The following is a 14,743-nucleotide window of genomic DNA, read 5'->3' on the forward strand; positions in this document are numbered from 1 at the left end:
GAGATCAAAGAGAAGAAAAATCCAATCCTCTGCAAATGTAAAATTGCTTCTGTCCCTTCTGGAGGTGGTTTTTGCCTTCCACGGGTAACCAGGCAAATGGCTATTTTCAAGCCTGATTTCATCTCATGGATGTCAACCCTTTACATCTAGTCCTTCTATTTTCTTTTGGGCTATGCACTTAAAGTGGGGGTTGAGGCCCATTGAATTCAACATGCCTTACTTCTGTTTACACATTAATCTTCTGGTTTGCCTATTTTCTACTGTTGGTCATTGATATTGTCATTTGTTTCACTATATCCCATATACCAGTGCAAACCATGAATACCTGCACAACTTGAGAAACTTGCTTTTAAGCTTATTAGACAGGTGATGCTTCTGGGTTTTTAATAGGTTCTAAGTTTATTTTTTTTGTAGCTTTGGATTGTCCGGCCCTATAGCTGGATACTTAGAAGCATCTACACATTTTTGTCTTGATTTGTGCTTTCTATGTTGCCTCTCCTGTAACAGCCTTGCAACTTATTAACCCACAAAAATACTTACTATCATCATGCCACACACTTGTCAATCACCTGAAATCACAATGAAGCCAGGTGAGCCATTTTTGCCTGCATGGATCTGAATCAAATAGTGTGGGTGCACAGCACTTTGTAAGTCTTGATGATCTGCTGTTCATTGCCATTTGTAAAGCACTGAGCACAAGGCTTTGTAGGTAATGCCAACCAGATAGACGATAGTCTGTGCCCACAAACTCCCTTTTGGACCAGCCACAACTTTATTTGCCCCACAGATAGGCAGGTGGTTGTGGCTTGGCTGAAACAGCATCACTGACTAATTAGGCCTATGGAAAGATGCTTCTCACCACGGGCTTAGATTTAAGGAAGCCAATTGATCCCCACCCCACATCCCCAAAAACAGTTATGTTTTTTCTATTGAAATAAAAAGGAGGGGGGGGGAACAGTAGCTCTTCACAGTTATAGAAGCAAACTACAGCATTATATGGAAATGCTTGTAACTAAGCCCTCAGGTCCTTTTTTTAAAACAAAAACCATCTTTGTAAGAGGGTTATTTAGAATATAGAAACAGAATTGGGAGAGGGTACAGAACCCTTTGAGGGCAACTGGATGGCAGACTATTTTGTAAGAATCCAGGCTTTCCTTGTTAATTTCTGTTTTTGTTCATCTCTAGTAGGTCACTGAAATGACATGCATTTTTGCAGGAGGTTGATGTCTTCACCAGAGAACATGCTAGCTTTTACAGTAACTGAGTACCCGTGTGACGCTGTTTGTATCATTCTTGTCTCTAGCAATAAGTATTAGATTAGGGACAAAGCTATTGTAGCTTAAGATGCTAAATTTAGAACATTAGCCAAGGGATTTCCATGTATCTCTTAATTCAATAAACATTTCAGAATGTATTTCTTTATCCCAAGAAGCTCTATAGGTTTTTTTAAAATAAATAAATCAGCAAGCGTCTCTCTATTCTGAATCGCAGTTTGTTCTGAACGCTTGAAAAGGTCATTGCTATAAGAAGAAGAAGAAGAAGAGTTTGGATTTGATATCCCGCTTTATCACTACCCAAAGGAGTCTCAAAGCGGCTAACATTCTCCTTTCCCTTCCTCCCCCACAACACACACTCTGTGAGGTGAGTGGGGCTGAGAGACTTCAGAGAAGTGTGACTAGCCCAAGGTCACCCAGCAGCTGCATGTGGAGGAGCGGAGACGCAAACCCAGTTCCCCAGATTACGAGTCTACCACTCTTAACCACTACACCACACTGGCTCTCTATAATTGCTATAAGTTCCATTCAAGTCAATGGGATTCAAGGAGCCTAACCATGTGCAGGATGGGAACATCATCTGAGACAAATTATGCACTATTCTGTTCTTATGAAACAGCTATAAGAATATAAGAGCTTTGCTGGATCGGACCAAAATCTAGTTCCACATCCTGCTTCTCAGCAGCAGCACAGCCGATGCCTCCATTAAGCCCATATGCAGGGCTTGAAAGCAATACCCACTCTTGCTTGTATTCCCAGTTGCTGGTATAGAGAGGCGTACTGCCTCTGAAACTGGATAATAGCCACTGATAGGCCTATCCTGTGTGGATTTGTCTAATCTTTAAAAACCATCTAAGCCGGTGGCCATTACCACTTATTGTGCCAGGGAATTCTAGTACTGTATTATGTGAAATACATTCTTTTGACTGTTCTAACCCTGCTGACCACCAGTTTCTTTGCATTCTACAGTGTTCAGAGATGGACTTCTTACTCTCGTCTTTCTTTGCATGATGCATAATTATACAAACTTCCATTATACCCTTCCACTTATGCTTTCCCCACTCAGCTTAAAAAAATTCCGAAAGCTTTAGCTTTTCCTCATAGGGCTGGTTCTCTTGATAACCTTTGTTGTGTTTTTCTGCACCTTCCTCTGCTTTTGGAGGCAGGGCAAGCATCATTATGCACATGTGCATAGATTGTACGACAGCCTTGTGGTACTGCCAGTTCTGTTTTCAAGCCTCTCCTAACGAGCCTCATACGGAATTTGCCCTTTTTCACAGCTGCTGCATGCAGAGTTGACATTTTTACTGAGCTACCTTCCATGACCTAAAGATCTTTCCTAGTTGGTTACTTGGTTAATGATGGCTCTTTTCCAGCTACTAGTCCCAGGGAGGCTGTGCAGATTTGGACAGGGGTCTGGGTTGAGTGCATGAAGGCAAACCAGCTCCAGTCTGGGTGGAGCCTTGCAACTTATTTTTTTGGGGGGTGTATGGGTTCTCCCAGACTAGGAACTATCAGTGAAGGTACAAATAATGTTGGTTGCTAAGAGTACACTTTACCAGCTAAGGCTTGTTTCAGACTACTTTCTATTGAATCGTATTTTATTAGTTGTATTTTAAATTGCTGATATTTTAGTTTTTGTAACTCCATTACTCTGTGATTTTAATTATCTTTTTGTAAGCTTAATAAACATAAAGAAAAAACATCCCTGTGTTCCACAAGCACTTCATTGTTGTCTAATGGCTCAAATGCCATGCTGACTGGTTTCCTGCTTCTGCTGTATTTCCAAACATTTTATATTTTTGGTCTTAAACATTTTCTAAATATGTCCATCACATTATTTTATTTTTATTGCTTATTGTCAATTAGCATTTGCCAACGTATTTGATCCTTTTTGTTTTTCTTATTTGGGCTTCCATTTTCACCTGAGGCACAGCTGCTACACCTTTCTTCCCAGCCCTTGGGCTGAACAGACATGAGGTTCCAGGTGGAAGGGAATAAGAAACTTGCAGACATTGGGCTGTTCAATTGCAAGCAGTTTGGGAGGGAGGGAGCTGGATTGAAATCCAGCCAAATTTTCTGAAAGCAGCCTTTTTATAACTTTCTTGCTTCTGGTTGTCAACTGTATTTGCATCCTTTGGCAGGCCTTGGGGGGGTGGGGAGATCTGTACAGCCTGCCTGTTGGTACATTTCCTTGTTTGTTGCATATATTCTAGCTGAGCATTTGATTGATGGTTTTAAAATTTATTTGCAAGCGTCTTGGAAAAGAGCTAACCTCCGCTCTCTCAAAAGCTTCCTTTTCACTAACCCTCTCACTTATGAGATGTTTTGTCTTTTGAAATAAAGTGTGACTCTGTTGAGGTTTTTTGGCAACTTTTCATGGACATACATTTTGAACTTGTTAGCACTTTGATCCCTGTTCTCAGTTGATTTGAGTACTCTGAAATCTTGTACAGTGGTGCCCCGCAAGACGAATGCCTCGCAAGACGGAAAACTCGCTAGACGAAAGAGTTTTCCGTTTTGGAGGTGCTTCGCAAAACGAATTTCCTGTGGGCTTGCTTCGCAAGATGACAATGTCTTGTGAGTTCCTGCTGGTTTTTTTCCTCCCCCCCCCCTTTTTCTAAGCCGCTAAGCCGCTTATCAGCTGATCCGATCAGCAGATAAACCGCTAAAAGCTGCTAATAGCGCTAATCCGCTAATCCGTCAATGGGCTTGCTTCGCAAGACGAAAAAACCGCTAGACGAAGAGAATCACAGAACGGATTCTTTTCGTCTTGCGAGGCACCACTGTACTAGGCACTGGGCACCACTGAAGACTATGGCTAGGAAGGGTTCATGGGCCACTTCCAAGGCATAGTCATGGATTTCATCTGGAAACATTTTTCTGATTACTCAAGTGTGCATCTTTCTCAGTCAGTGTGAAAGAAGTTGAAGACACTGATTATTATAAAACCTTCTCCTTTGGATCCTGACTCCCCACCTCCCATCTGAAGACCACTTTCACTGTTTTGATCAGGAGAGCAATAATATCTCTCTGACATGAAATATTTTTCTTGCATCTGGCACTTATACCCATACAGTGGTACCTCAGGTTAAGTACTTAATTCGTTATGGAGGTCCGTATTTAACCTGAAACTGTTCTTAACCTGAAGCACCACTTTAGCTAATGGGGCTTCCTGCTGCCGCTGCACCGCCAGAACACGATTTCTGTTCTCATCCTGAAGCAAAGTTTTTAACCTGAAGCACTATTTCTGGGTTAGTGGAGTCTGTAACCTGAAGCGTATGTAACCTGAGGTACCACTGTAGTTCCTATTAGAAGTTTTCTAGTATGTTGCACTCCATGCCTTCTTCGGTATGCCCCCGCTAAGCCCTACGCTACACCGTCATTGTATCCAGGGATGCTACTGTACTGATTCTCTACACTTTTCCAATATGCCTGTTAGATTTATATTCTCATTCAGCACCAAGTACTCTAACTTTCCCCCACCTTGCCTTAGAGGCTTCTAATATTACCCAATTAAGCTCCCACCCATTGTGTCCCTCTCCAGATGTTTTTGATGTCTACATTTTACCCCAAAGCCCCTTGACTTTTTAAAGCAGCTGCCATGTTCTTGGCTTGTATATAAAAATCGAAGGCTTCCTCTTATCAGCTGCCACTGATGGCAGAAAAGACTCAGAGTGCTGGATGTCTAGTTGCTTTGCCCTGTGTCGTTCTTCCCCTCCAAGAAAACAAAAGTTGCAGGCACTGCATACTCTTGACAGAAGCAGCTCTTTCCTGAAGGAGAGGAGTAACCGCTAGCCTCTTTGTCTCTCTCCTTTCCACTGCTGGCTAGGAAAGGTAAGCTGCAGGATAAATATAAATGGAAAAGGCCAGCCAGGGATGATGACACCTTCCTGTTTGCAAGGAGATCTGCTCCTCTCAAGATGGGTATGGCAGTTGGGGCTCTCTTCTTCAGGAAAAGGCAAGCCAGGAGTCACTATTTCAAGCCTGTTTTGCTTCTCCTGCCTTTAGAGCAGGCATGGGGAACCTTTGGTCTTCCAGATGTTACTAAACTAAAACTCCCATCCCTAGTTCAGCAACATCTGGAGGGGCTAAAGTTGCCTCACCTGCTCTAGAGGTAGCTAGTGGGAAGGAACTTCCATGATTTTCAAGAAATAAAGAAGGGATTTGGAGAACAACTTTAGAAAATGATCTCAGGCTGGTGGAGCCGTGTTCTCCTTTTAGACTGCTTTTCCAGGATAGCAGCATAGCATCTTGCCCAGTTCTCTCTCTAGGAAGGAGTTCATTGAGATTAAAAATAACTGCAATTATGTCATGAGCAATGTATATCGAATCAATGGTAAATATTTATTTTGCCTCATTTCTAGGCTGCCCTTCAATATAAGGTTCTCAAGGTGGAGTACCTATTTCTTTAAAAAAACACAGATATAAAATTCAGTATTAAAAATTGGCATTAAAAATGAATGTAACAGAAAGCAGTGGTCACAGAAGTTCAGCAGCACAACCATGCTCCAAACAACTTATAATGCATGCTAGATTTTTTTTGGGGGGAGGGGGATTTAAGCTTTCGCCTGATACCAAAATGATATCAGTGTTGTCACCAGGCAGAGAGCAGAATATAAATCTCAATGAGAAAGAAGGAAGGAGGAGAGGAAATGAGAGCTAGTAAGGTCTCCTCACAAACATATGAAGCTTTTTTGTACAACCGTGAAGATAGAAACTTGAGTGTAATTAGTGTTTGAATGAATAACTGCTTTTTATAGTTGGGTGTAGCATTTTCAGCCATGTCTACCAGATGTTAAAACTTGTCAGTTGGGGCCGTCTGGTATTTCATTGACAAATCTCCCCTTTTCCTGCTCACCAGCATAATAATCTGTATTGGTCAGGCTTTTTCCTGGTGTTTCACATTATATCGCATAGCCTTACAGCAGCTATGTAATATGGACATTTTTATTACCAGGTCAGAGAAGGGGTTCATGACACAAGTGTGAGACAGGTGCTGCCCTGCTCCACAAAACGTAGAGGTTTATGGCTGATGACTCTTGACAGAGCTGGCGTAGTATAGTGACTAAGAGTTCTGTTAAGACTCACCAGCTATGATACTCTACCTTTTGTGGAGTAGGGAAGTGACATTTGTGTCATGAACCCATTGATTAGTCTCTGCAGTCTGATGATAATGGCCTGCTATACCTTTAACTCCCTAATTCCCGATTAACTCTGTTAGGCCTTTCTCCTTCATCAGTGATAGCCTTCCCCAAGCTGGTCAGCCCTTCAGATATTCGGTACCCCATTCCCACCACACTCGCACATCATGCCCTGTGGTCAGGAGTGATGGAGGGCACCAGCTTGGGGGGAAGCTCTTTATAACGTTAAGTTACCTGACTTGCTCTCGTGCTTTCATATGGCAAGGAGAGCTTTATATATCTGCATGGTAAAATGGTTTTTCTCTTCTCCTCCTAGGTTCCTTGCACTGACTCCTTGGAGACTGTATCATCTAATTTCACATGTACTCCTTGGCGTTGTAATGCTGCAGATCATGCAGGATTTGGTCTTGTCTAGAGAAAGAGGTAAGACACTGCTTCAGTATCTGTTTAACATGCAAATGTTTATCAGCAATGTATGGAAACCTGTCAATATCCCTTTATCCTTCTAACTGCAGTACTAAAAATTTATGGTAAGCTTCTGTGAGGGTTATGTTAAATAGAAAGGTAGGTTAATATTATTAGCTTGCTAAAGACTTTCTGAACAGTGTCTCCTATTGCATACATTTATTCTTTGACATATTCAAATGCACAAGTCTCCTATAGTATGTAGACCAAGACCACATTCTAGAGTTATAGTATAGGTTTGTTCAAGGGCTCGTGCTTGCACAGTGGGATATGATTTCTTTCAGTAGAACATCAGGCCCCAATTTTGCATTTTTATAGTTTAGTTAATACAAGAGAATATGTGCATATACTATAAACATTGGACCATGTGTGGAAAAATATCTTATTTATCCTTATCTTGTTTTCAGGTGCACAATTGTGGAGAAGCCTCACTGACCGGTAAGTGTTAGTGTTATATTGCTGGTCACTACTCAATATTAGAACTTTAAAATGGTATTGGGACATTAATAATAACAACAACAACAACAACAATAATAATAATATTTTTTTTTATATACCCCGCCGTCCCCAGCCAAGGCCGGGCTCAGAGCGGCTTACAAGCAATAATAAAAACAAGATGAATGATTACAACTTAAAAACAAAAATAAAATACAACATTAAAATAATGGAACATTAAAATATTAAAATGTAGCCTCATTGCAGGAGGAGAAGGAAAAGAAAAAAGAAAGAGAGTGAGGGAGGGAATCAAATTGGCTCCAAGCCAAAGGCCAGGCGGAACAACTCTGTCTTACAGGCCCTGCGGAAAGAAATCAGATCCTGCAGGGCTCTGGTCTCATGAGGCAGAGCGTTCCACCAGGCCGGAGCCAGAGTTGAAAAGGCCCTGGCTCTGGTTGAAGCCTATCTAACTTCCTTAGGGCCTGGGACCACTAGGGTGTTGTTATTTATGGACCTTGAGGCTCTCCATGGGGCATACCAGGAAAGGCGGTCCTGTAGGTACGAGGGTCCTAGGCCGTGAAGGGCTTTAAAGGTCAAAAGCGGCACCTTAAATCTGACCCTGTACTCCACCGGGAGCCAGTGCAGCTTGAAAAGCACTGGGTGAATATGCTCCCATGGCAGAGACCCTGTGAGGAGCCTCGCTGCAGCATTCTGTACCCGCTGGAGTTTCTAAACACTTTAGCTCTAGAATAGATTTTACTTGCTGTCTATATTAGCCTTTATTTATAGGACATTCTCCTACCCGTATTTGTGTATTGACAAGGTCCTTCTAGATACCTAGATACCCTCTAGGGATACCTAGAGCTTTGCAGCCTCTAGTCCTGTTAGTCTACTTGAAATATTTTAAGTATCCTGATCCCAAGCTTTATACGGGCTTGTACACCAGAGCCAATACCTACAATATTGTAATTGCATTATGTGTGTGTGGCAGTTTGGTGCACAAAAAGGATAAAGTGAGATTTGTAACGTGGCTCATCCCTTAACCCAGCAGTGGAAGTATTGTGAATGAGCTATAGAACCGTGTGCTCCATTTCCCCTGCCACCATTAATCGCGGTTCAGCATTATGCCTGCACTTAGGTTTTCATGATTAATGTTAACCAGTGTTCACTCCTAACTCAAAATCGAAAGCCAGGTTTTCAGATTTCAATACACCATTGTGGTGCATTGCATTTGATCATGGTAGACTCAGGTGACCTTCTTGTTGACTTCAGATAAAATTCTACCTTTTTTTCTTTTGTAGTTTCATGACTTATTTTATTTTATTTTTATCATTTATTTTATTTTTATTTTATTTTATTTTACGTGCATTTTATTTTCTGGTACAGTACATGCCAGTGCCAAGAATCTTAGATAGGAATCGAAGTGCAGGGTAGGGAGTGAAGAAAGAGGTGAGGGTTTATTTATATCTGAACACACCTGTATTGTCTGTTCCAAAGTTGTACCATGTCTTTTTCTGGTACAGTGGTACCTTCAGGTTACGTACGCTTCAGGTTAGACTCCACTAACCCAGAAATAGTACCTCGGGTTAAGAACTTTGCTTCAGGATGAGAACAGAAATCGTGCGGCGGTGGCGCAGTAACAGCGCGAGGCCCCATTAGCTAAAGTGGTGCTTCAGGTTAAGAACAGTTTCAGGTTAAGAGCGGACCTCCGGAACGAATTAAGTACGTAACCAGAGGTACCACTGTACTTTTCATATTCCTGACACTCCTCAGCTGTTCTATCCTTTATTCTGTTATACAATATGTGAATGTTTCATCTGCTTACCACGCTTTATGTGGGCTGCATTTTACCAATTGAATGACCTGCAGGAATAAACGAAACTTCTAGTCACAGATCAGCAATGATTTTGTGTGTGTGTGTGTGTGTGTATGACTTCATGCACTTTCTCAGCCCCTTTCTGCCCCCTCCCATCTCTGCCTTCCATAATTGTCAATACAGGGCACAACTGAAAGTGTTTTAGATAACAATATCCTTCAGAGAACATCTAACATTCATATCGTCTCACTAATTGGGCACATAGCTGTGATTAGCATCATTGACAGAAGCGAAAAGAAAAAAATGGACCCTGCCCATAGTTGCTTACTTTTGAACAAGTGGAAGCATGCCTGTTTGCTGGGGGTTTGCAGGCTCTTCCAACTGTCTCTGCTTTTGGTTTTAAGGGAATGGTGCCATATGTTTGGAAGCTGGTGTGAAGTTCCAGTAGAGGGCAGCAGAGTGTTATTTCCCTTTCCTATTGTCTACTGTATCTAGATTTTGGTAGATCGTGGTGGATCACTGGCTCCCTTTCCTTAGTGCAGCTAAAACTTATTCCTGCCAGGCCCCCTATGCCATGCCCTCCATTGCTGTATGATCTCTGGAAGGGAAGATGGAGCTTTCTCTGTGTTTTGATCTGTAGCGATCTTTTTGTGAGTGACTTTACCCCTTTGTCCCTTGGCTTTAACCCCCCCCATGACACTTCCCCCCCCCAAAAGCTTTTACAGGGCTTTTCTCCTCCCTAAAAAGAGCTCAACAACTATGAGCTGAACCTCCCAAAAATGGGGGTAGATCACTGCCAGTTTTTAATTCTGAGATCACAGTCTCTTGAGAGTTGGCCACCCCTGCTGTAGAACAATGTTTCCCAAACTCTTTTTGATCGAGGCCGCTGCAGAATGGTTAATAAAAACCCCTGGTGTATATTTTAAATAACAAATTGGGGGGCACATATCCTTTTAGGTGGCCAGATGTGGTTCACTGTTTTTAACTGTGTTAAAAGGGAAAGATTTGGAAATCTTTATCCTTGCAAATATAAATCCCGCTCTCAACCTGGTATTAATGGAACTCTTGGAACTGGAATCCTGAGAGTGAGTGACGTAAAGCATATACAAAAACAAAGTGTGGCACCTTAAAGACCTAAGAAATGTATTGTGGCAGAAGCATTTGTGGAGTCATTACTACTTTATCAGATGCATTAATGAATTCTTAGTTGGTGGGTATATAAAGGAGACAATGGTAAAGTGAAATTGAATGGCAAGGAGATGCAAACATGAAATTGGTGATAATTAGAGCTTAAATATATGTTAAGTAGGAACACATTTGAACTTCTTACAGTACCAGCTTGCTGAGATAATTGTATTAGCACCTGTAGTGTGGCAAAGAAACAGTCGTGGGTAGCATAGATAACCAGATACTTGGTAAGCTAATTTAACACAGGTAGTGTGATTTAACACATGTAGAAATGGAGGCAGCAACAGATTCTACCTTCTCGGGGTTCATGATCACTGCAGATGGTGACAGTAGTCACGAAATTAAAAGACGCCTGCTTCTTGGGAGAAAAGCGATGACAAACCTAGACAGCATCTTAAAAAGCAGAGACATCACCTTGCCAACAAAAATCTGTATAGTTAAAGCTATGGTTTTCACAGTAGTGATGTATGGAAGTGAGAGCTGGACCATAAAGAATTGATGCTTTTGAATTATGGTGCTGGAGGAGACTCTTGAGAGTCCCATGGACTTCAAGAAGATCAAACCTATCCATTCTTAAGGAAATCAGCCATGAGTGCTCACTGGAAGGGCAGATCCTGAAGCTGAGGCTCCAATACTTTGGCCACCTCATGAGAAGAGAAAACTCCCTGGAAAAGACCCTGATGTTGGGAAAGATGGAGGGCACAAGGAGAAGGGGACGACAGAGGACGAGATGTTTGGACAGTGTTCTCAAAGCTACCAGCATGAGTTTGACCAAACTGTGGGAGGCAGTGGAAGACAGGAGTGCCTGGCGTGCTCTGGTCCATGGGGTCACGAAGAGTCGGACACGACTAAACAACAACAACAGTGTGATTTTATATATATATATAAAAAAACACCTTTGCCTTGATTTAACCCATGGTTGATGGCATTGGACTTCCTGATGAATTGTTTCATGTTCACTGTTTCATGTTGTAGTCTTCCTCTGAAGCTCCTTTACTCCTAGGAGTTTGACTCTTGTATTTTGCCTCTGGAAATATGTGCAAATGAATTCTTTGCGTAAATGTAATGGCAGAGGGGGTGCCTTTCTGGAATGTTTTCATTGCTACAACAACATAGCTCAGAACAGCAACTGTGATGACCTGGTACTCTATCAGACTCCTTTTCAAGCTGATGCACATAAATTTATATCCACCACCTCTTCCTTGTTCTCTTTTATTTTGTTCCTTATCTTCCTACCTCTATTGAAAACAGAAGGCTGGATTTTAAATACTTCCACAGAGATCTAAGATTCGCAGGAACACAATTTAATGAACATTGTTTAAGAAAGGTGTGTGTGTTTGTTTTTTAAACTTGTACATTTTTATTTGAACTTCAGTTACATTTTTTATACGTTATCTATTAATTGTTTACAGAAAATGGAAAATCTTACTAAAGTTCAGTGAGGAAGAAACAAGGTTTTGATTTGTTTGTAGGCAAAGACTGACTTTGTTGAAGTTTGAAAGATTATCATGTGGCTGTTGGATTTTTAATAGTCGGGAAAGTGTGTGAGAGTGAGGCTTGTGAAGCACAAAAGGGTAGAGCCCAGAATGGCTATTACTGGAGAATAAAAATGTAGCCTTGTGACCTTTTCTTGTATCCTGGTTTTCGAAACACAAGCATTGGATTACAAAACACTCTATGGGAATTATTTACAGAAGGCACAAGAACCTGGAACAGCAGCAGCTGAGGTTCATGTGCAAACATCCGGGTTATGACGACATGGAGGGTGTGCTTCTCCTTCAGCACTTCTGATTAGTCACTAACTTCAGCAGGAATGTCCTGGAACAAGCTTATCATAGCATGTGAACACATCAGCAGAATAACATGTTTATTTCCTTTCAAGAGTTTCAGCATCCCCTCTGCTCATATGCAGCATTGTGTTTTATGCAGCTCTGCATAGAAGCACAGCACATTGCAACACAGTTTCTGTGAAGCCATTTCCCTAGAAAATGGTAGAGATCCAATGTGTTTATGTGCCATAAATCACTTATGACTTTGAAGTGGTGCACTGTTTCTGTTTGTAGCACGTTCCCTACTATAATCCGCTATAGAAAACAACAGCGTCTGTCCTTGCTTAAGCTCTCGGCAGCATTCCCTGCAAGCCCTTCTCCCTAATCCCAGTGTCTGCAAGACTGATTTTAGCTCGGGATCTTTTTATACCTGAATATGTAGCAAGCACTCTTGTGTTTGCCAGTCTTTGGGGGCCTGTGGGCACAGCTGCAGACTGGAGAAACTGTTGTGAGCACCACACACAAAAACACGACAAGTACACACTGCAACCTACTTGATTGGCCACAAAAATACTGTTTTAAACCTAGCTTGGGGAGGTGTGGAGAAATGGGCCATGTGAGCAACAGGAAAGTTTATTTATTTATTGAATTTCTTACCTTTCAGCATAAGAACCCCTGGTGGGTAACTATAAATATAATATAAAATTATAAAAAGGTAAAACTTTGAAAACAATAAAACAACCAAAACCATTCCAAATGGAGCGGAACCGTGTGAATTCCACAAAAGAGGTGGATCCCAGAAAACACAGTACAGTGGTACCTCGGGTTAAGTACCGTATTTTTCGCTCTATAACACGCACCCGACCATAACACGCACGTAGTTTTTAGAGGAGGAAAATCCGTAGGCATGCCACCCGTAGGCATTCCCTCCATAACACGCACAGACATTTTCCCTTACTTTTTAGGAGGAAAAAAGTGAGTGTTATGGTGCAAAAAATACGGTACTTAATTCGTTCCGGAGGTCCGTTCTTAATCCTGAAAAAGGGAGCAATTGGCTGTAGGGAGGCACTTCCACAATTTAGGAACTGCCGCAGAGAAAACAGTCTCCCAGCCCACCATGAACCACACTTCTGAGGATAGTAGAATTACCCTCTTGGGACTCGGGTGGTGCTGTGGACTAAACCACTAAGCCTCTTGGGCTTGCTGATCAGAGGGTTGGCGGTTCAAATCCCCACAACAGCGTGAGCTCCCATTGCTCTGTCCCAGCTCCTGCCAACCTGGCAGTTTGAAAACACAGCAGTACAAGGCGGGAAGGTAAACAACGTTTTTGTGTGCTCTTTTTTCCATCACGGTGTTCTGTTGCTCCAGAAGCAGTTAGTCCTGCTGGCCACATGACACGGAAAGCTGTCCGTGGACAAACGCCAACTCCCTTGGCCTGAAAGTAAAATGAGCACCACAATCCCATAGTCAAGTTTGACTGGTCTTAACCGTCCAGGGCTCCTTTACCTCCTTTTACCTTTAGAATCACCCTCTGAAAATCTTAACATCCAATAAAGTCAGTAGGAATGAAGATGGTCCTACATAAAAGGCCTCTGCAGGTGCCACATGATCTGTCCCCATGTACAGAATGCTACACAACCTTTCTGCTATAAAGCTTTGTTATGAAATGTGTAATACCCAAATGTCTGTTTTGAAATATTGCTGTAATAACTACAGTGGTGCCTCGCAAGACGAAAAGAATCCGTTCTGTGATTCTCTTCGTCTAGCGTTTTTTTTCGTCTTGCGAAGCAAGCCCATTGAAGGATTAGCGGATTAGCGCTATTAGCGGCTTTTAGAGGCTTTTAGCGGCTTATCTGCTGATCGGATCAGCTGATAAGCGGCTTAGCGCTATTAGCGGCTTTTAGCTGCTTTTAGCGGCTTATCTGCTGATCGGCTCAGCTGATAAGCGGCTTAGCGGCTTAGAAAAGGGGGGGGGAACCAGCAGGAACTCGCAAGACATTGTCGTCTTGCGAAGCAAGCCCATAGGAGATTCGTTTTGCGAAGCACCTCCAAAACGGAAAACTCTTTCGTCTAACGAGTTTTCCGTCTTGTGAGGCATTCGTCTTGCGGGGCACCACTGTATGTCATATTTTCAACATGTATAGAATAGTTTAAAGTCTTTTCCTCTATGATGAGAAGTAGCTGATTTGTAGTTGGTTTCCAGAATGCAGTGGAGGATTGATCCACTGATATTAGCAATGGTTTAGCTGGCATCTTGGTCAGCTTTTGGCCTAGGAATCCTTTTAGCATTCCTACAGAGGAAAATTGGCAAGTAGATGATTGGCTTGAAAACAGTGTAGATAAACATTTGTGGTAATAGTGACATGCTGGAGCCATAGAGTCCCATTGTGCAGCCTATATGGTGTGAATGGTAAAGAGGCATTTCTTTCTACTGCTGTTCTGTCCTATGGAGTGCTGCTGCACAAATCTCTTCCACATGCCTGTTGCAATCCACACTGTACCTGTTAGAAGCAGAGTTACCTGCAGACTGTTGTGACATGTTTACTAGGCATTTACAAACCTCCTCCAAATCAGTAGATTGATGTGAATATTTTTTTTAACTCTTTAAAGTCTATTTCATATAATTCTCCTTATTCTCCTTCTCATTATTAT

At 42.0% G+C, this 14,743-nt stretch overlaps 1 protein-coding gene across 1 annotated transcript in view; it reads left to right on the forward strand.

Moving 5' to 3' along the window:
- RETREG1 (reticulophagy regulator 1) overlaps window positions 1-14,743 on the forward strand; it is a 51,984-nt gene that overhangs the window by 12,352 nt on the left and 24,889 nt on the right. The window contains exons 3-4 of the mRNA XM_082234480.1: window positions 6,735-6,841; window positions 7,291-7,321. Of these exons, the coding sequence (XP_082090606.1) occupies window positions 6,735-6,841; window positions 7,291-7,321 (138 nt within the window). The remainder of the gene's footprint in view (window positions 1-6,734; window positions 6,842-7,290; window positions 7,322-14,743) is intronic.

This window comes from Podarcis vaucheri, assembly GCF_965113315.1.
Source record: "Podarcis vaucheri genome assembly, chromosome: 8".
NCBI classification, from domain to species: Eukaryota; Metazoa; Chordata; class Lepidosauria; order Squamata; family Lacertidae; genus Podarcis; species Podarcis vaucheri.